Genomic DNA, 21,411 nt, shown 5'->3' with positions numbered 1-21,411 from the left:
CAGCAAAGCAAAAACGAGGGAAGGCCTAAAATCAACGCCAATTAGAAATAGTGGAACCCATGCACCATGGTCTAGCCCACACAATTTATCCAGCTGCCGGATACTAGAGCTAGTAAAAGGAATTTAGGGGTGAGGAAAAGATTAGATAGGAAATAAGCCGGAAAAATACTTATATCACACCACCACCCTTGCAAAACTGTTGGTATCTTTATTATGTTCTATTATAGATGATTAAGGAATAACTCTCTAAGAGTCGAGACCAAATAATAAGGTTGGGTCACGGGTTCGAAATAAGGAAATAACTTTTCTACATATGTAAGTAAGATTGCGTACATTTGACCCTTCCTCAAACTCTACAGTGACGGGAGTCTCGTACATTAAATTTGCCTTTTTTTCGATAGATGATACCTTATAGAAATTGATTCATTGAGGAAAAGTCACAATATGATATTTTTAAAAAATATATATAAATAAATAATTATAATCTAAAATCTGTAATTGTTTCATATATCTGTAACATTTCCGGCAAAACCAATTTTCAAACAAAATTTCAAAGTTGTGAATTTTTTCATTTTTTTTTTTTTAATTATGATTTCTATTAATTACTTGTATCAATTGAATGGAGTAAAAGAAAACATATTTTAAACACAAAACATATATACATCTACATGACCCAACAATTCCCTGCTTGGTAGGATATAATCTAGATTAACAGCAATTGTAATACAAAAACCACGTCATTGTGAACAATGTAGAACCACTTCAATATTCCAAAACTTTATATAATGTGCTTAACAAAACACAAGCGACCATATTACCCTTAACAAAACAGCAAGACCCATGAGTTAGTGAACAAGTACTAAAGTATATATGATCAACGTTATCACCAAGTTAAACACCAATTGACTAGATTAACCTTAACAAAACATAAGGTTAGCATAGCCGACAATATCATGCTATGTGGTAGAATGGATCGTTACACCATCCCTCGTCCCCGAGTTTACACTAAATACAAACACCCCCAATAGTTCAACACCGCCTGGCAGCAATTATCACCATTGTCAAAAGATGGAGACCCAATACCTATTTGTTACCAGCCCAAATCCTAACTTGTTCAGTCTAAAATTGGATTTGGGCTTGACAGTAGGGTACCAATAGTTCAGCTTGAGGCCTCACTTTCCCAAACTATATATTACTTTTTTATGCCGAACTGAACACATTTTAATTTATCAAATTTTTTATTTTTTATTTTTTATTTTTTTTTAAAAGTGCATGTACTTATAATCATTTAAAAAAAAAATTATTGTACCAAACAATATGATTCTCAAAGACTTTTATCTTCAAATATTTGTGCTTCATTTTACAATAATGAAATTAATATTGTGCTTCATTTTTAGCCATGCACATAATTTGGGCTTGGGCTTTAGCCATTCACAGAATTTGGGCCCAACACTTCTACTTTCGCTTCTATCCTTGTCATGAACGGTAATAGTTGCAAACTTTTGCAATACACCTTCCAAAACACACACACACATATAGTTGCAATATTTCGATTAGCAGCGGAATAGGGGGCTAAAAAGGACAGAGTAAAACAAAAGCCAAAAACAGTGGTGTCAAAAGCCAAAAGCGACTTTTTTAAAGCCGGCCAAACAGAGCCGAAGTCTTTAAAGCACATTGGTGTCCTAATTTTCATAAGGTTGACATATAAACAATGTGAAGTCCAATTTCCACCACATTAGCTTCAACAAACCCCAATAATTGTTTACAATTTGGTGTGAATCTCCAAGCCTTTTATTTTGGGGTCGAAATGTAACTAAAATTTTCAACAAACCCCAATAATTGTTTACAATTTGGTGTGAATATCCAAGCCTTTTATTTTGGGGTCGAAATGTAACTAAAATTTTAAAAATTTAAAATTTAATTTTGATTTAATTTTCTTTATAGTATTACTATTAGTCCTAGTGTGTGATTATATATAGAGAAAAATACAATTCAAAAATTAAAAAAAATGCAACCTAAATAAATAGACATGGAAAACTAAATGATAAGCAAGAGGTGGAAATAGAAGAGGTAAAGAAAAAACATTGCTAGAGAATCAGTTTTTCTTCAAATATAATTGTATTAATTTTTCAAAACGGTCATGGTATATTCGGTTGCATAGAATTGAAGTTCTGGAATTGAAATGTGTGGAATTTAAAAAAAAAAATAATTAAGAAAATTGAACCAACAAATTTTTAAATTCCACAAATTTCAATTCCAATGCTTTAATTTCATGCAGCCGAGCACACCCCGAATTCAATTTGAGTACTTTGATTTCATTTTAGAAAAGATGGATCATTATTACCTTGATGAACGATTAATAAAAATATTTTTGATACCAAAGGGCATCTAACTCAATGTTATAACTTCCCATCCTTAAAGGGAAGGGAGGAGTTCGAGCCGAGTGTGGGCAAAGAGTAGGTGTGTATATGTTTCTTGTCAATGTAATATTAATTGACTAAACAAAATTTCAAAAGTTTTACAAAAAAACAATTGTCAAGAAGAAAATTAAAAAAAAAAAATTATTAACTTATACAAGGAGTAGTTATTGAATTTATCATCATTATTATTGCAGGCATTCTTGTCATCTTAGTATCGCAATAATTATGCTCTTTATCTTTCATTGGTGAATGCTCTCAAGATTCACTAATTAAGATTAGTATATAATTATTTTTCTTGCAAATACTATCTTAAGAAAATGTTTGACGAGAAAGGTTCATATATTTTTATTAAACATGAAAACACATTAACATTTCACTCTCTCTTTTAAATTCATATAATAGATACTAGTATTATACATGTGTATATATAATTAAAGTAGCCATATGTTTTTTTTTTTTCGATAAATAAAGTAACGATATATTGTGGTAAGGACTGCAACAATTAACTTACAATTTTTTATTTATTTTTTATTTTTTAAAAACTTATGGCTAAAAGGGTTCAATATGAATTTTTCTGCATGTTTTAAGTATTAAAAGTTAAATTTATTTTCAAACTCTTTAGTGGCTAATAATTTAGTATTTTGAAAAAAATAATGGATGGGCCAATTGAAAATTCTAAAGAATTTTGGAGATTACAAGTTATTGTTATGACAAACGCAACAAACCAAAATTGAACCAAGAATTACGACAGAAAAGTAAACACGATACACAAAGAATACAAAGATTTATACGTAATTCGGCAACAACCTACGTCCATAGTTAAGATCCAGCGAAAGTTTTCACTATGTGTAAAATAAAAAATTACAAGTTTTTAGCCTCTCACTCTATTTTTGTACGAATTTTAGAGCCTTTCTCTTACCTCACTCCAAACCCTAAGCGCTCTTATATATCAGGCTACAAGAGACAAATTAGAATCCACGACCCATGAACAAAAAACGGGTCAAAAATGTTCCTCAGGACCTGAACTTTTGCCCACACAAAACTCATACAACGGGTCGTTACATCCCGTCACCAAATTCGGGCCACAACACCACAATTATAAATATGTTTTATTTATTTATCAAAATAATTATTTTTGGAGGGCCACAAATAAGAATTTTGATTTTGATACACACATATATATATATATATATATATATATATATATATATATAGGTGGGGTTTTGTCCCCCCAGCCCCCCCTCTAGCTTCCTCGGACCCTCCCTTCTGCCTGCCACTAGAAAGTCCATTTGTTCCTTGCTACAGGGACCAAGGACAATGAGGAGGTTCTTACAGTGTTCTTCTTGGGATTTACACAACAAACCAACTTTCACTCCCTACTCCTATTTTGGGACTCTCATTATTATTCAACTAACACCTTCATGCCTGCAAATAGTGGACCAATGTTCTAGTGTAGGGTAGAGAAAAGCATTATCGATCTCATTTCAACTCTCTTTGTTGTTGGCATATCACTTAACTAAACTCATATTTACAAAGCTAATTAGCTTCCAATGGGGGAAAATTTACATTTCTCCTTCAAATTTTTTATGTCCCATTACTAAAGATATTTAATGGTACATCACCAACTGTAAAGTCGTCGTCGGTACCATCAAGTGGGACCCATCACCTTCAAATGAGTGAGACTCATTATGTGGTGATGCCAATCATTATTATTGATTGGTGTATTGAACATTTCCGGTATCGATTGAGAATTTTTTAAATGATTCCGAAATCAATAGTCCTGATGATCGACAATTGGATACGTAAGCAAAAAGTTAAATAAAAATTACACATTTTTGACCTAATTACTTAATGTTTTCAATAGTGATTGATCTGATATCATATAAATGTGGTGATTTAAAGAATTTAGTCACTTAATATCTTTACCTATGTGTGAGCGCACGTGAACAATAATGCATTTAAAAGTTTAACAAGATAATAAATCAATTCACTAATTTGATTTCAAGTTTGACACAAGTTCAACTATTAAAAAGAGAACACAATATTAAAAGTCTTTTTATGGTGCAAAATAATATACATTAAGGCCCTCTTTAGTGCCGAAAGAAGAAAAGTTGATTAGGCCATTAACCTTGAAAGAAGGGAAGAACAATATTCCAAGAAACATGAGAGAGCAATTGGATATATTAGTCAAAATCAAAAGAGAGAGAGAACAAAACCCTCCACAATATGTATATATATATATATATATATATATAAACACAAAAGAGATACCAAACCCACACAAGAAAAGATTAGCTTTTGTTTAGTAATTAAACTAATTACATGATTACATATATATATATATATAATAGGTATAATAGATATAAAATAATAGGACTATTTTGATTAAATTATCAGCAAGGCCTATCGACCCTCCAATTGTATGGTCATCCACCCATGTTGAACAAAAAGTGCCATGACAATGAAAGAATTAAATTAGACCAGTCAAAATGATCCCACTGTTGACCAGCCATTAATGAGAGACTTTGTCCATTGGGATAGTTTCTCTCATACTTCATCAATAATTGCTCAAAAGCAACAGTACTTGATCATAAATATGCTTTAGTACTTTGTCAATTCATGCAATAATATTCATCCATTATTAATATTTTTTTTTTCACCAAAAGAAAGAAAAAGAAAAGTGTGACCACTATTACTATTTTTTTACCTTGATTTTCAAGGCATCTCTACAATCCATGCAATAATGTTGATTATATATGCTTTACCAACCTTTCAAAGGAAAATAATGCATATATAATTAGTGTTTTGATTTACTTTTAAACACCAAAATTAAACACGTTCATCTAATTTTGGAAATTGTGGTGCAAGCATAAAGCCATGATCAATGACTCGTACCATAATGATGACAGCAACAATAACAATAATAGTAGAATGATAAAAAAAAATATCGTTCGTGAATTTATTATTATCTTTCTTTTGATTCTCTGCACGTCATTATAAATTTTTTTAAAAAAATTTATTAATAAAAAATGAATTTAGATGCCGAAGCAAACATGTTGAGGAACCATATTAGAACTCAAGAACACCATTTGGAAATTGTGGTGCAAGCATAAAGCATGATCAATGACTTGTACCACAATGATGACAACAACAATAGTAGAATGAAAAAAAAAAATATCGTTCGTTAATTCATTATCTTTCTTTTGCTTCTCGGCATGTCATCGTAAGTTATCAAAAAACCCTCACCTAGTTATCAGAAAATATCAAAGTCTGTAATTTAGTGGTATTTGTTTATCTTACAAAGAAAAATGGGCATTTAAACTTCCACATTAAGTAAAATAATAATTATTATAATAATGAGAAAACAATTACAAAAGAGTTTTGAGTCGTCAATGTGGGGCACAAATAGTACAAAAATTTGACCCAATTAAATATATACAGACCAATAATTATAATGGAAAATTAATCATGAGTGGAACAGAAAAATTTCTTACTTGATATTCAAAGTGTTCATGAGACTTATATTCAAATGTTAGGATATATCATATATCATGCATATGTTGCATATATAAAATATATCTGCCTTTAGAAGGCATGTAAGACCAGTGTATCAATCACACATGACACATTTGTATGCTTAATGCTAGTCAAAAACCTTTTGTCAATACAAAATTAAAAGGATGGATCACATTAATTATTTTTCCATTGCCTTTGTCATTAAAAAATATTTCACATATATATAAAAATAAAAAATATCATCCAATGATCAGTGAAATCAACCTTGAATGATTGGAAGAAGAAGAAGATAAAAATAAAAAAAAAAAAATAGAAAGAGAAAGGGAAAATCATCAAATTAATATAGGGTTAATTCATTAATGGAATGAGAAATAGGGAGGAGAAAGAAAATATGTTGATGTGGCTATGTAAAAAGGTTATGTGAAATACAGAACAATTTTACACATTGATGACATGACAGTGTATCTTAACAGAATGTTGGAAATAAAAAAAAAATTACATATCATATGTGACAGTATATATTTTATACAAAAGAGTATTTTAACAGATTATTAGAGATGTTTTAATATAACTTCTAACACTTCTTGTCTTCTTAAAAAAAAAAAAAAAAAAATGTATTCTGATTTACTTTTAAACACCAAAATTAAATACGTTCATTCATTAATTTTGGAAATTGTGGTGCAGGCATAAAGCATGGTTAATGACTCGTACCACAATGATGACAACAACAATAGTAGAATGATAAAAAATATCATTTGTGAATTCATTATCTTTCTTTTGATTCTGTGCACGTCATCATAAATTTTAAAAAGAATTTATTAATAAAGAATGAATTTAGATGTTGGAGCAAGCATGTTGAGCAACCATATCGGAACTCAAGAACACCATTCACTAGTCATCAGAAAATATCAAAGTATGTAATTTAATGGTATTTCTTTATTTTACAAAATAAAAGTGGAGAGTTTACGTTCATTTAAACTTCCACGATAAATAAAATAATAGTAATAATTAAAATAATGAGAAAACAATTACAAAAGAGTTTTGAGTGATCAATGTGGGGCACAAATATTACAAAATTTTGACCCAATTAAATATATACAGACCAATAATTATAATGGAAAATTAATCATGAGTGGAACAGAAAATTTTCTTACTTGATATTCAAAGTGTTCATGAGACTTATATTCAAATGTTAGGATATATCATGCATATGCTGCTAATTATATATAATATATATGCCTTTAGAAGGCATGTAAGACCAGTGTATCAATCGCACGTGACACATCTGTATGCTTAATGCTAGTCAAAAACCTTTTGTCAATGCAAAATTAAAAGGATGGATCACATTAATTATTTTTCCATTGCCTTTGTCAAAATATATATATATATATATATATATATATATATATATATATATATATTGCACTAATAAATGACATCTTTTCACATTAGTACTGTATGATTATTCTTTTGGGGGAAAGTAGTACTAGTGTTTTTATTATTGCAAAAAAGGAAAATTCATTGCAGGTTGTACAATAGCCTCTGAATTAGGTGGGAAATGATTTATTAATTATTCCATCTTTTGACTGCAAAATTTGTTGATTCTTAACTTGAGAATAATGAGTTCTGTTTAATGAGAAAAACTTTCATTAGATAGTACATCCAATGATCAATGAAATCAACCTTGAATGATTGGAAGAAGAAGAAGATAAAAATAAAAAATAAAAATAGAAAAAGAAAGGGAAAAGTATCAAATTTATATGGCCTTAACTATTAAGTGCTTAGTGGACCATTCAACAAAAATTAAATCTAAGAAGCTTGTTAAAATAAAATAGACAACTTGTGCCTTAGCAACTATTATCAATCAATTGTTTAAGATTGAAGATTAATGAGTAGGGATGGTAATTTATTTCAACTCGTTGGAGAATTGTCCCGTTCCCGTCTTGTTTAAAGCAGATTTGGAGAATTGTTTAAATAGGGTGGGGATGAGGGTTGGGAAAAAAATCGGCCGAATTCGGGGCCGGGGCGGGGTACTCCCGCCCCGATTACATATGGAATTACTTCTATTAGTCCGTGCCATGTTATTATACTTACCAATTTAATATATATATATATATATATATATATATATATATATATATATTAAATTGGTAAGTATAATAACATGGCACGGACTTATACACTTCTAAATAAACCTTACTTATTCCTATCTTTTAAAGCGGCAGCCGAGAAATGAAAGCCTAGAATAAAACTGTGAATGACGCGACGAAGCGAACGTCCTATGGCTTCAGATCTTCTCTCTCTTCTTCTCCAGCCACAAATCTCCACAGCTTTAGCCGAGCGATAAAGCGAATCAACACCATCATGCAACCTCCATAGTCCTTCACCGTATTCTCTCTCTTCTTTTCCGGCCACAAATCTCCCATCAATGCTAAGACCCTAATCATATATAAATATATTGAAGTAACAAGTTCTATCTTTTCACAGTTGGGTTTTGTTTTCATAGTTTGATTTGATCATCTAGTTTTTACTTTGATTCTCCTTCACAGTTTGATTTTGTAGTAATAAGAATCCGAAAAAACCCTCAAATTTAATCAGGGGCGGGGCAAGCGGGGATGGGGCGGGGGCAGTTATCGGGATTAGGGGTAAAATAATAATCGGTTATTGGGCGATTTTGAGAGTGTCAAATTTTAACGGGGATGGGGAATGAGAAACTCGCCCCATTGCCATTCCTATTGATGAGCGTTGTCAGCTTTCATGGAATATAAGTGAGATTATGGGGGCTGCTTTCAATTTTTTTAAAATAATTTTAATTTTCAAAGAACTAATATATATATATATATATATATATATATATATATATGTGTGTATATATATATATATGTATATATTTATGTATAAAAGTTCAAAAATTCATTTAGTTGACACTTTAAAAAAATTTATCCCATTAAGAAAGAGAAGTGTGAGTCTATTTTTTTTTTTTTTTTTTGAAGGTAAGTAGTAATCACACACAAACACATTCATTTAGTTGACACTTTAAAAAAATTTATCCCATTAAGAAAGAGAAGTGTGAGTCTTTTTTTTTTTTTAAGGTAAGTAGTAATCATACACAAACACGACTCTATGGAGGTTTAGAACCACTTACCTCCCTCCCTTTTAGGGAGTAGAAGTCCGTACCGATTGGTCCCTTTTAGGTAATGATATTTATTCTAAATTGATTAGGAAAAAAAAATTAAAATTAAATAGTACAGTCATACATTTCACAATTACATGTAAGAGTTCATATTGTTCATGCTATTTGTCTAGGCGTGTTAGCTCTAGGTATTGGATAAGCTGAGCATATCACATCAGTGGCATGTCAAGTCAATAAATGCAACACACAATTAAATTAATCTCGCCTATTTATAAAATTTGCTTCCAATAAATTCAAACACTTTCATTAACTATTTTTTTCTAAATGTACTCATACACATGGTTTGAAAAGTAAAGATCTAATATCACTAAGACACTGATCGGCCTAGTGATGAAAGATTCGATATTTACTCGTGACAAAATCTAAATTACGCATAGTAAAATTGAAAGCAAGGGCGTGTGCATAGCATAAAATCAAGAGCGTGCGACTCGGGACTGAGATGTACGACACATGGTTGTTTGTTTGTTCTGTAACAGTATTATAGCCTTTACAATAGCTTCTTAGCATCCATTACTGCGCACCTGAATATGAATGTGTCATCTCTTTTCTAAGTTTTGATGACAGTAAATATTACCTCACCCAAGTTACCCGAAGTAAGAAAAGTAAAAAAATGAAAAAATATGATAGTTTGGAGTAAATAAATCCAAACCACAAGTCCTTTTCCGCGTCGCTTCAATTGTTAGAATGTTTGTTTGTTAATCTGTTAAAATTGCAAAGGATGAAAAAAAGAAATCAAGATGTGACATAATGGACAACCCTGCACTTGGGATCTAATTATTCATCATATATAGGTACGTAGATGATATACACGCTCATTATTACTTAGTGAAGAGTAGACATTGATCAGATATCCCAAGTTAAATTAATTGCCGTAGAGAGTTGAAATTTAATATTTTCAAATTTATTTCAAATTAGATTAAATAAATAAATAGTTGAAATTTGACATTCTAAAATTTATTGAAAATACTAACCCATTATACTATTGAGCCATCTGCATAATGAAAAATAAGTGAAGTGAATAAAAAGAAAATAAATTTAATTAGCTATATTTGTTTGTCATATTAAAAAAAAAAAAAAATCAAGAAATATTAAACAAAATAAAATGTTATGGTTTGAATAACATGAAATTTATCACAAAAAAAAAAAAAAGAGTATTATTGTAAATTTATAAAACTTTATTAAGAAATTAAAATTTTCTTGTGTTTATTTGTAGGAAAATTATATCTGACAGTTGGTAAGTTATGAAAAATAATTTTTCCTTAAAAAAATTTATTTTCTTGTTAACCAAATTTCTAAAGTATTTAAAAAAAAAAAAAAAAAAAAAAAAAATTCCTTTCTTACAATTTCTTGACTAACGAGTAAGTTTATTTATTTATTTTTCTGTCATACAAAAAAAAATTTAAAAAAAAATAAAAAGTTGCATGAAAGCCGGAGGGCCTAATAAAAGAAAGAATCTGAAAAAGGAAAAAATCTTTAAACAAAACAGAGAGATAGGCCCACTCATACTCACGATGTGGCTGTAGATCATATGTCTCCGTGCAGACTTTCGTACCCCAAACAAAATAGCAAACAGTTCAGAGGAAAAAGTTTACACCATTCATTCAATTAATAAATGAGTTTATTTATTAATTATCAATTATTTAGTTTTTGATATCTCCTTGTATGGAGCCCATTAATTAGGGTCGATGTGACCATTCCACCAAGATCCCAACTTATATTTCAATTTCCAACCATCCCACCCTAGTCCCAACCTGCAACCCGAGCGGATAGGGAGTAAATTTGTTTAAATTTGTATCCATCGGACAAATTCGTACCCGTCTCATTCCTATTAGGAGTTAAAGTTCACAATTCATATCCCGTCTCGTTAGGAGAATGGTGTATCTGTGTCCATCCACCAACTTCGTCCTATTTAAGTTTTTTTATTTTTTACTTATTTTATCTATATAAATAAATCGATAATATTTATAAATTCTACATAATGTTAAAACTTAGTAAATAATGATATATATATATATATATATATATATATATATATATATATATGAACACAATAACGTGCATACATGTATATCTATATATATAATTTTTAAAAAAAAATTAGAGGAAAAGGCAGCAGGGTGGATGTTTCTCAAAATTCATTCCGCCCCATAACTTGCAATAGGTTTAAAATCTAAATTCATACTCGCCACTACGGTACATAATCGGTTCCCATACCCGTGCAATTAACAGCGGGACGGTACAAATTGCCATCCCTTTGCATTTATAGTAAAAAAATTATTATATGGTTTAGGAACCATTGGTGTTAGGCCAATCACAAAGCGACACATAAACAAATGTGTCAATTTTATGTCACTTTCAATCAACTTCTTACTTATGTGTTGTTTTGTAATTGACTGAAACCAATAGTTTCGAGAGTCGGAGTGAAAAACGTAAAATCAAATTCTCTCCAAAACAGTAATGCTATATTTGGCGATCTATTTTCGACCTCAATAGCGGCGTTAGTCAATAATGAATAAAGATATAGTCTCTCTTTTCAACTTAAATAAATGATGAACATATCAATCAATAATAAGGTCCATAGAGTCTTTTATCATTTTTCTTTTTGAATAAGAAATGATTGAGTCTTTTATCATTTTATTCATTTAGGTATAATTCAAATAAAAAGAACGTAAAGAGTTGAACCCCCGCCGCACTATTTGTGTGTGGGGATCGGACTTCTGACAATATAGCTTAAGAATCATTTGTACATCTTGACGTTATCATGTATCGATAAACTACTTAAACATATGCATTTTTATTTATGTCACAAGATATAATTAATTAATAAAATGATAATTCTCAATATATTTTCGTGACCTCTAACTCCATTCCCTTCCGTGGGCCTATATATATATATATATATATATATATGTTTATCTATGATTTACAAGTCGGCATAGACTATTATAGTAGTGTAATAAATTAAAAAACTTGGTGTCCACGTCAAGTTGCGAGTGGTGAAGGGAATGGTTTAGTAGGGGACTCCTTTACTTTTGATGGGGTGTGCTTGTCTCTTCTTCTATGCCATCCACACCACAAAAAAGGACCTCATAACCAAAAGCTGTCTCTCACCATGGACGGTTTGGCCCTTTAAATTTCTCTCTCTAGCTCTCTCTCTCATGCATGTGCAGTCTTCTTCCATCGTGCTTAGATTCCCAATAGACACACTTATAAGATAATTTAAGTAAAATATTATCAATCCTCAACATAGTCACGAGGCAGGCAATATATATGGATCATAATATCATATAGATTTCAACCTCTATATATATATATATATATATATATATATGATCATCATGATCATCAAGCAATCCAAATGATATTCGCCTCTTGTCACGCGACATCACGTGATAGCTAGCTTCTTGTTTCTATTTGAATTATACCTAAATGAGATTAATATATATTATAAAGGGTATCTGATTTTGTGAATTAATTGCTCATTCACGTGACTCAATAGGCAATTTCATTTATATATTGGGATCTGTGGTTCTGTGTTCTGCAACAACTAACAACAGTTTTTTTTTTTTACAAATTTAGAGAACAAGATCGAAATTATTTTTTTTATAAGGTTTTTAGAGAAATGAAATAGACAATTCTTGTTCCGTAAGATCGTGATCGGGAATTGTTTAATGGCCTTTAAAAATAATTTTGAAGTCAAAGAGTTGGACATAATTTATTAACGGAATGCTTTTAATTGATCAATGCGTGCTAAATATAAGAAAGTAAAACTTACTACTTATTTCTTATATGATGTGGTAAATTATTATTAGAACACACAAGGAATGAGTAGGGTGAAGCTACTCACCGATTAGTACCTAAACATTATCGTTTTTTTAATTAAGTTTTCAAAAGTGATCAAATAATTTTTTTATTATATAATTTTCAATTTTTAGAAAATAAAATGCTGAATCTAATAAACGTAGGCTTATTTATCACCTTAATTCTACTTTCAAAGTTATATATATATATACACATATACCTATATATACATAATGGTTCTACCATCTTCTTGATCCAATGCCTGACGATGTAGTTTGGTGTCTTTACTGTTATAATTAAGCACATAATGTTTTCAGATTCATAGCCAAAATGGACTGTCAGATCACAACATGGGATAAAACATATATGGAGTATATATATATACACACACCCATATACATCATGGACCTTATTTATATGTCATATATTTAGATCTAGATCCAAACCCACTTCACATCCTGACACTGAGATTTAGGATGTAAAACCCAAATTCACTTTCAAGACACAGTTTGGATCAAATTATATACATTTATTGAATGAGTGAGAGTTAGTGGGTGGCCATTGCAACAAATAACAAAAGACAATGCACCAGTTGGTGTCCAGTAAAAGTTAAAATTAGGTCTTGTCGCCACGAGACGACTCATTCAATCAACCAAAAAAACACGCACTTCTTAAATTCATTTGAAACTATTTGCCAATGCACAACCATTTTCTTTGGCTCTACTGATAATCGTCACTAATTCATAACAGATTTAAATTATTCTCGGCTCATCATCAAATCTCAATCCTCATCCACATCCACCCATGCATTTATTATTGTCAAAATAATAATATATATATACATATATAAACTATAAACTTGACGAGAGACAACAATCTATGAAAACTATGCATGAGAGAGTGAATTGTAATGGTGTCTACTGGTCGATTGTTGTATGTTGTGGTTCGCTGTATCGTTGTGTATTGGTCGATACGTAACCCCTAACCCCTTTTTAAGTCTGATATATGATTTGTCATACGTAACCCCTAATCCCTTTTTAAGTCTGATATATGACTTGTACCCTAACTTTGTCTGAATCCGTTACACCAGTAACCAATACCGTGATCGTATACAATACTACGAACCATGAATTGTCGGGCATGTATAGCATGATTCATATATATATATATAAATCCAAGAGAAAATGGAAGAGGACCGGCCGGTAAGTGGTAACAAAGGCTACATGTGAAGAGATGAAAGTTCATACTAAAAAATACAGGCATCATAGTCACTACTCACTCATATATATATATATATATATATATATATATATATATTAATGGCCATCTACATCTTCCCCAACAGCCTCACTTCCTCCATAAAGAAATCCAAAAAACACCCATCTAAAATTCCATTTCTCTTCGCACAAACATCATGGCCTAGCTGTTCTTGGATCCGGAGATTCTGGGTCTTCCGATATATTTTATAACACCCATTTAAAAACCCATAACCCACAAGACATGATTTGGTTTCTCTCCTCTTGTCCCTCCTTCCTAGGCTCTCATCAAACCACACCTCATTTCTGTGCCTCTCATTGGAGTTTGTAGCAGCTAGCATACGTGTTTCTAATGACTGTTAATATTCATATTCATCCATGGACACTTCTCATCGTCTCCTTCCTCGCCATCTCTACTTTCTCTCTTCCGTATCCCTCCTCCGGCCTCAATCCACAAGGCGAAGCGCTTCTCTCGTGGAAGAGAACGTTGAACGGATCGTCGGAGGCCTTAAACAGTTGGAACCCTACCGACGAAACACCGTGTGGGTGGCTCGGCATTTCTTGCAACTTCAACAATGAGGTTGTGGAGCTGAATTTGAGGTATGTGGACTTGCTTGGGAATGTTCCATCCAATTTCAGCTCACTGGCAGCGTCCTTGAACAAGCTCGTCCTCTCGGGAACGAACCTTACGGGCTCGATCCCGAGAGAGATCGGTGCTCTGGATGCCTTGAATGTCTTGGACTTGAGTGACAATGCGTTGAGTGGCGAAATCCCAAGTGAGGTTTGCAGCTTGCCCAAGCTAGAGCAGCTCTATCTCAACTCAAACCGGCTCGAGGGATCGATACCGGTCTCAATTGGGAACCTCACGAGCTTGAGGTGGTTGACTCTCTATGACAACCAACTCAGTGGTGGAATTCCAAGCACCATAGGGTACTTAAACAAGCTTGAAGTGATTAGAGCTGGCGGCAACAAGAACCTCGAAGGCTCACTCCCCAAAGAAATTGGGAATTGCACCAATTTGGTGATGCTAGGCCTTGCAGAAACAAGCATTTCAGGGTTCCTCCCTCCGAGCCTCGGCCTACTCCAGAAGCTCCAGACACTCGCCATCTACACTTCCCTCCTCTCCGGCCAAATCCCACCCGAGCTCGGACACTGCTCCGCCCTGCAAAACATCTACTTATACGAAAACTCGCTCACTGGCTCGATTCCAAGGTCGTTGGGCAATCTCGAAAACCTCCAAAACCTGCTGCTCTGGCAGAATAACCTTGTAGGGACCCTTCCACCCGAGCTAGGGTACTGCAAGCAATTAATGGTGATTGACATTTCGATGAATTCGATCACTGGAAACCTTCCCGTGGCTTTTGGGAACTTGAGCTCGTTGCAGGAGCTGCAACTGAGTGTCAATCAGATCTCGGGTCAAATCCCATCAGAGCTCGGGAATTGTCCAAGTATCACACATATCGAGCTTGACAACAATCAAATCACCGGTGCGATTCCGTCCGAATTCGGAAACTTTACGAATCTGACACTACTCTTCTTGTGGCAAAACAGGCTCGAAGGGAATATACCTTCGTCCTTGTCGATGTGCCACAATCTTGAAGCCATAGATCTGTCACAAAATGCTTTGACAGGTCCGATTCCGCCAGGAATATTTGAGTTACAGAAGCTGAATAAGTTGCTGCTTTTATCGAACAATTTGTCCGGCGAGATACCACCGGAGATCGGAAATTGCTCATCGCTTATTCGTTTCCGAGCAAGCAATAATAAGTTAACCGGGTCAATTCCACCGCAGATCGGGAACTTGAAGAAACTGGATTTCTTGGATCTCGGATCGAATCGGATCACCGGAGTTGTCCCGCCGGAGATCTCCGGTTGCCGGGATCTGACTTTTCTGGATTTGCATTCGAATTCGATTGCCGGAAGTCTTCCTGAGAATTTAAATCAGCTCGTTTCCCTCCAATTGCTTGATTTATCTGATAATTTCATTGAAGGGACGTTGAGTCCGAGTATTGGCTCACTGAATTCGCTCACCAAACTCGTTCTCAGCCAGAACCGGTTCACCGGTCCGATTCCATCTCAACTCGGCTCGTGTTCCAAACTTCAGCTGCTAGACCTGAGCAGTAACGAGATCAGTGGTCAGATTCCGGCTAGTCTGTGTAAGATTCCGGCGCTCGAGATCGCTTTGAATCTCAGCTGCAACAAACTCTCAGGCCAGATTCCGCCGGAGTTTACAGCGCTGGACAAACTCGGCGTATTAGATCTCTCTCACAACCAGCTATCCGGAGACCTTCAATTTCTCGCAGAGCTTGAAAATCTCGTCGTCCTCAACGTCTCGCACAACAACTTCACCGGTCACGTGCCTGACACGCCGTTCTTCTCTAAGCTTCCGTTGAGCGTCCTAGCTGGCAACCCGTCGCTCTGCTTTTCCGGCAACCAGTGCGCGGCGGACAAGGGCGGAGCCTCAAAGCGCAGTGCGGCGGCGAGGATTGCCATGGTGGTGCTATTATGCGCAGCGTGCGTGCTCCTCCTTTCAGCTCTCTACATCATCTTAGGAGGTAAGATGACTTGGCGCGGTGGGGCCCACGAGAGCGACCACACAGGTGACGATGACGTGGAGTTGGGACCACCATGGGAGGTCACACTGTACCAAAAGCTAGACCTGTCCATTGTTGATGTGGCAAAGTGCTTGACAGCTGGCAATGTGGTAGGGCGGGGCCGAACCGGCGTCGTTTACCAAGTGAATATTCCGTCGGGTCTAACCATAGCCGTCAAAAGATTCCGGTCATCGGAGAAATTCTCGGCTTCGGCATTCTCGTCGGAGATTGCCACGTTGGCACGAATCCGGCACCGGAACATTGTTCGTTTGTTGGGCTGGGGTGCTAATAGAAAGACGAAGCTGTTGTTCTATGACTATTTGGCGCAGGGCACACTAGGCGCATTATTGCACGAGGGGTGCGCAGGATTGGTGGAGTGGGATACCCGGTTCAAGATAGCTTTAGGCGTCGCGGAGGGCTTGGCTTACTTGCATCATGACTGTGTTCCAGCTATCCTGCACCGGGACGTGAAGGCCCACAATATACTATTGGGGGATCGTTACGAGCCATGTTTGGCAGACTTTGGGCTTGCTAGGCTCGTCGAAGATGAAAATGGCTCTTTCTCCGCGAACCCACAATTTGCGGGGTCCTATGGCTACATGGCACCTGGTAAAGTCCTCGTAAATAAATTACATGCAGGCACATAATTTTTTCGTCTCAATTTAAATTTCGTCATTAAAACTTATGACTCATGACTTAAATTAAGACGAAATGAGTATATTTGAAATAAAAGTAATTGAAGTTGAATTACATAATTAACTAAGTACTTTAGTTCAAATTCTTATATATCACGCGGTAGTTTGTGTTTGTATGTGTTTCGATCACAACCATTGGCTTCGTACCTTTGCATACTAACCATTTTTTTTTTTTTTTTTTCTTTCCAAATTAACCATTCATCACTAATATATATATATATATATATATATATATATGCTCGTGCACATTTCTGGTACACATTTTATGACATGACATCCGCCTTGGATGTTGTATGCACAAAAGAGTTTGTGGTAAGCACAATCACATGCAACTTCATTTATTTGATTAGGTGGGGCCCATATGATCTAACAATCCAACTTACACAGTCATATCGGTTGCGATTATGCTTAGCATTCAATATCATAATTATTTTTGTTGCAACAAACCTAAATTTGACATATAAATGGTGGTGGTTGCAGAATATGCTTGCATGCTAAAGATCACAGAGAAGAGTGATGTGTACAGTTATGGGGTAGTTTTGTTGGAGATCATTACTGGGAAAAGACCAGTTGATCCATCATTTCCAGATGGGCAACATGTCATCCAATGGGTCCGAAACCACTTAAAGACCAAAAATGACCCTGTGGACGTCATTGATCCAAAGCTCCAAGGCCATCCAGACACACAAGTTCAGGAAATGCTGCAAGCCCTAGGCATCTCTCTCCTCTGCACGAGCAATCGTCCCGACGACCGCCCGACGATGAAAGATGTCGTGGCATTATTGAAGGAGATTCGGCACGAGTCCGCGACGAATCCCGAGGGCCACAAGCCGGCAGCCAAATCCGCAAAAAAGCCAGAGGATTCGTCGTCAGTCACCCCTTCTCAATTGTTGATCATGCAGGGGTCTTCCAATTGTTCACTTGCCTATTCTTCCTCGGCTAGTTATCTCTCAGGGAACCAATGACATTCGTATTTTATGTAATGAAATGTTGATCCCACATGGTAGGAGTTAGGAGTGTGATGATATTATTAGATATGGAAATGGTACAACAAGACGAGCCAAATGAGTGTATATATAGCAACATGACATTTTATTGTTATTAGCAAATTGATGAGGCTATTTTCCAAATCAAACTTTGTGTCATGTCAAATGTGATAAGTGTTATTATATATTGAGAACAGTTGTTTTAATACACTTTTTGCTCTTCCCTTCACTCTCTAATAATAATACAAACTAATACGCTACGTTTGAATCAATTTCAGACGTGAAGTTGAGGAATGTCATAAATGAATCATTTTGAATTTAAACTAAATTTTTTTCAATTCCAAAACTAAAATGAAAAAAAGTAAGCAAGGACTGCTTTACCACGGAGCCACTTTCTATCCTTCCAAAAAACAAGAGGCATAAGGATGTAATGATGGACATATGCATTGCTGTGCATGTGTTGCAAAGTTCAGAAAGGGTTTTCGAGGATGATTTTCTCTCCTCGGGGAAGAGAGAGAAAGAGGAGGGGGTGGGGGACTCCTCCCCCTCTGAATGTGTGGTTGAGAGGAAGTATGGGTAATGATTGTGTTTGTGACCCCTCTCCCACCTGTCTCTCTCTCTCTCTCTCTCTCTCTCTCTAAAATTGTTTTTAAGGATAAGGGGGGAGAAGCTTCTTTCATTTCATGCAACTATCTAGGTCCCTCACCACGTGAAATAGATACAATACAACATAACAAACAATTGGATATGCAAAATGCTAGCTAATTTGATGCACACAACTTCATGTAGTAATAATATTCCAAGCCCAAAGCAAACAAAAAAATGTCCTTTCCTCAGCAACCAACCTATTTTTCTTAGCTTGATATATATATATATAATATATATATATATTGCATGTGCAACCTCTACCTTTCAGTACTAGCTGGGGATTACAGTGACAAGAGATCGAAGAGACATATTCAATCTAGCTGTTCAAGAAAACTTTGGTGACCTCCAAAGAATAGAGTATCATGTAATTAAAAGGAATGGTCAATTTTTTTTTTTTTTTTTTTTTTTTTTTTTTTTTTTCATTTTTGTAGATTTAACAAGTCAATCAAGATTGAAATGGATGGAAAACATATATTTTTTTAACATCTACTTAATGATATTGAAATGGATGGAAAACATATATTTTTTTAACATCTACTTAATGATTGATTAATGTCTAGTTATTTAATTATACCTGACATAAGAACAACTTAATCGTACACCCTTTAACAACCTTTTATATACAAGTATAATCTTTAAACAAAAAATAATAATAATTAAGAGATTGGATTAGAGAGTTAGACCAGTCTAATCAAGGTCACAATCAATAGTAAGAAAAATATAAGTTCATGATCAGACAATTACTTGTACTGAATAGGACTTACATTTACATATTTTAAAATCAATACTAGCTAGGGTCTGTATTTTGTTAAGTTTCCCTCCAACAGAACCAAGTTAGTGACCTATTGATCATGGTTAAAACATGAATTCCATTTTTAACCATACTTGTAACTAAAAATCAATAGACAGAAATCAAGGAGACCACAAAACCTAGTAACAGATGGAGACAATTCAGGTAAATACCAATTTTCTAAAATAAAAATTGCAACAATAACAGAAATCCCTTTCTTTTGGTCTCTGTGCAACATATGGATGGATCACTTACCTTCTCCATATCCACATAAGGTGAAGAACAATTAATCATGTTAAATGCATCAATCACCAGAATATAATGATGTGGCAAAGGACTCTTAGCAGAAACATAAACCAAGTTCCATATAATAGCTGACCATCTCATGAACTGGGATGAAATCCTCACAATTGAAAGGTACCACTACTGATATATATATATATATGTGTGTGTGTGTGTGTGTGTGTGTGTGTGTGTGTGTATATATATTTCTTTCCTCAGTTGTACTACTGATATTCCTAATGTAGAACAGTTAAAAATCTTCTATGATACCAATAAACCTATATTCCACTATGAACTCAAGTATTGAATGATATGCATGCAGCAGTACACTGCTAGGTGCAAAAATCATGGATCCTAAAATGACCAGACAGAGAATTCAACTAACAAAATCCTAATAAAAATATTATCAAAAAAGAGACAACAAAAACAACAAAACAAGAAAAATGAACTTTATAACTAGAAGTAAAAAGGAAAAGAAGGAAAATGGAAAAACCATACTGGTTAATATGGTCGAAAATAAAGGATCTGTTAATAAATTCACATCAAAATGACTTCATATACGTGGAAATAGAAAAGCCATCAACACCAACACCAAGTATATGTGTGTGTGTGTGTGTGCAGAAATGTGCCAATGTTTGTTTGTGAGAATGCATATATAGTAAAACGCAAAAAAACAGACCACTGCAATGAAGCTATTACCTCTTTTTCCATTTCAGTAAATGCTTAATAGTTCAATCAATTACAATTTTCTATTACAAACAAAAAAACCTCTTACAGAACACCCTGTAACCAGAAGCTTACAATGATGAAATATAAAATCGAACAAAACACGATCATATTGGAGATTTGATCCATTCTCAGACACAGACGCGACCATGTACAAGGGCTACCTTACTTGAGAATTTCTAGTTCTGTTTGGTAGCACAACATATGCAATATAGAGAACTTCAAATTTTCTACAACTAAAGATTCATCAAATAGAAGTTACCAGTGGAACTGAAGATGATTGTTGTATTAGAGATGTATGCCTAACAATGTATAATTGTTTTTGCCATTGAGATTTGAGATCGTCAGACATCATTTTAAACTGTATACAATCAGCTTCAATGAATTGAACCAATTGATAACTTGTACTTTGTCCCAAAATAAGAAGAGAGAGACTGACCATTATGGCTACTACAGGAACTAAGACTGACAATTATGGCCGCTACAAAAGCCTCACATCTAATT

General features: G+C 34.1%; 1 protein-coding gene across 1 annotated transcript; it reads left to right on the top strand.

The window, feature by feature from the left end:
* The first annotated feature begins 14,148 nt into the window (after positions 1–14,148).
* Positions 14,149–18,669, top strand: LOC132304326 (leucine-rich repeat receptor-like serine/threonine-protein kinase RGI4). Its single transcript, XM_059801940.1, has 2 exons — positions 14,149–17,389; positions 17,956–18,669. The coding sequence occupies exons 1-2, from the start codon at positions 14,539–14,541 to the stop codon at positions 18,438–18,440; spliced, it is 3,336 nt and encodes a 1,111-aa protein (XP_059657923.1). The 5' UTR covers positions 14,149–14,538; the 3' UTR covers positions 18,441–18,669.
* Positions 18,670–21,411: the final 2,742 nt, after the last annotated feature.

The sequence above is a fragment of the Cornus florida genome, unplaced genomic scaffold (genome assembly GCF_030987335.1).
Source record: "Cornus florida cultivar Cherokee Brave unplaced genomic scaffold, ASM3098733v1 CherokeeBrave_3.0.0_Hap2_Chr04, whole genome shotgun sequence".
NCBI lineage: Eukaryota > Viridiplantae > Streptophyta > Magnoliopsida > Cornales > Cornaceae > Cornus > Cornus florida.
The sequence above is the reverse complement of the archived record's forward strand: the minus strand, read 5'-3'. Positions and strand labels throughout refer to the sequence as shown.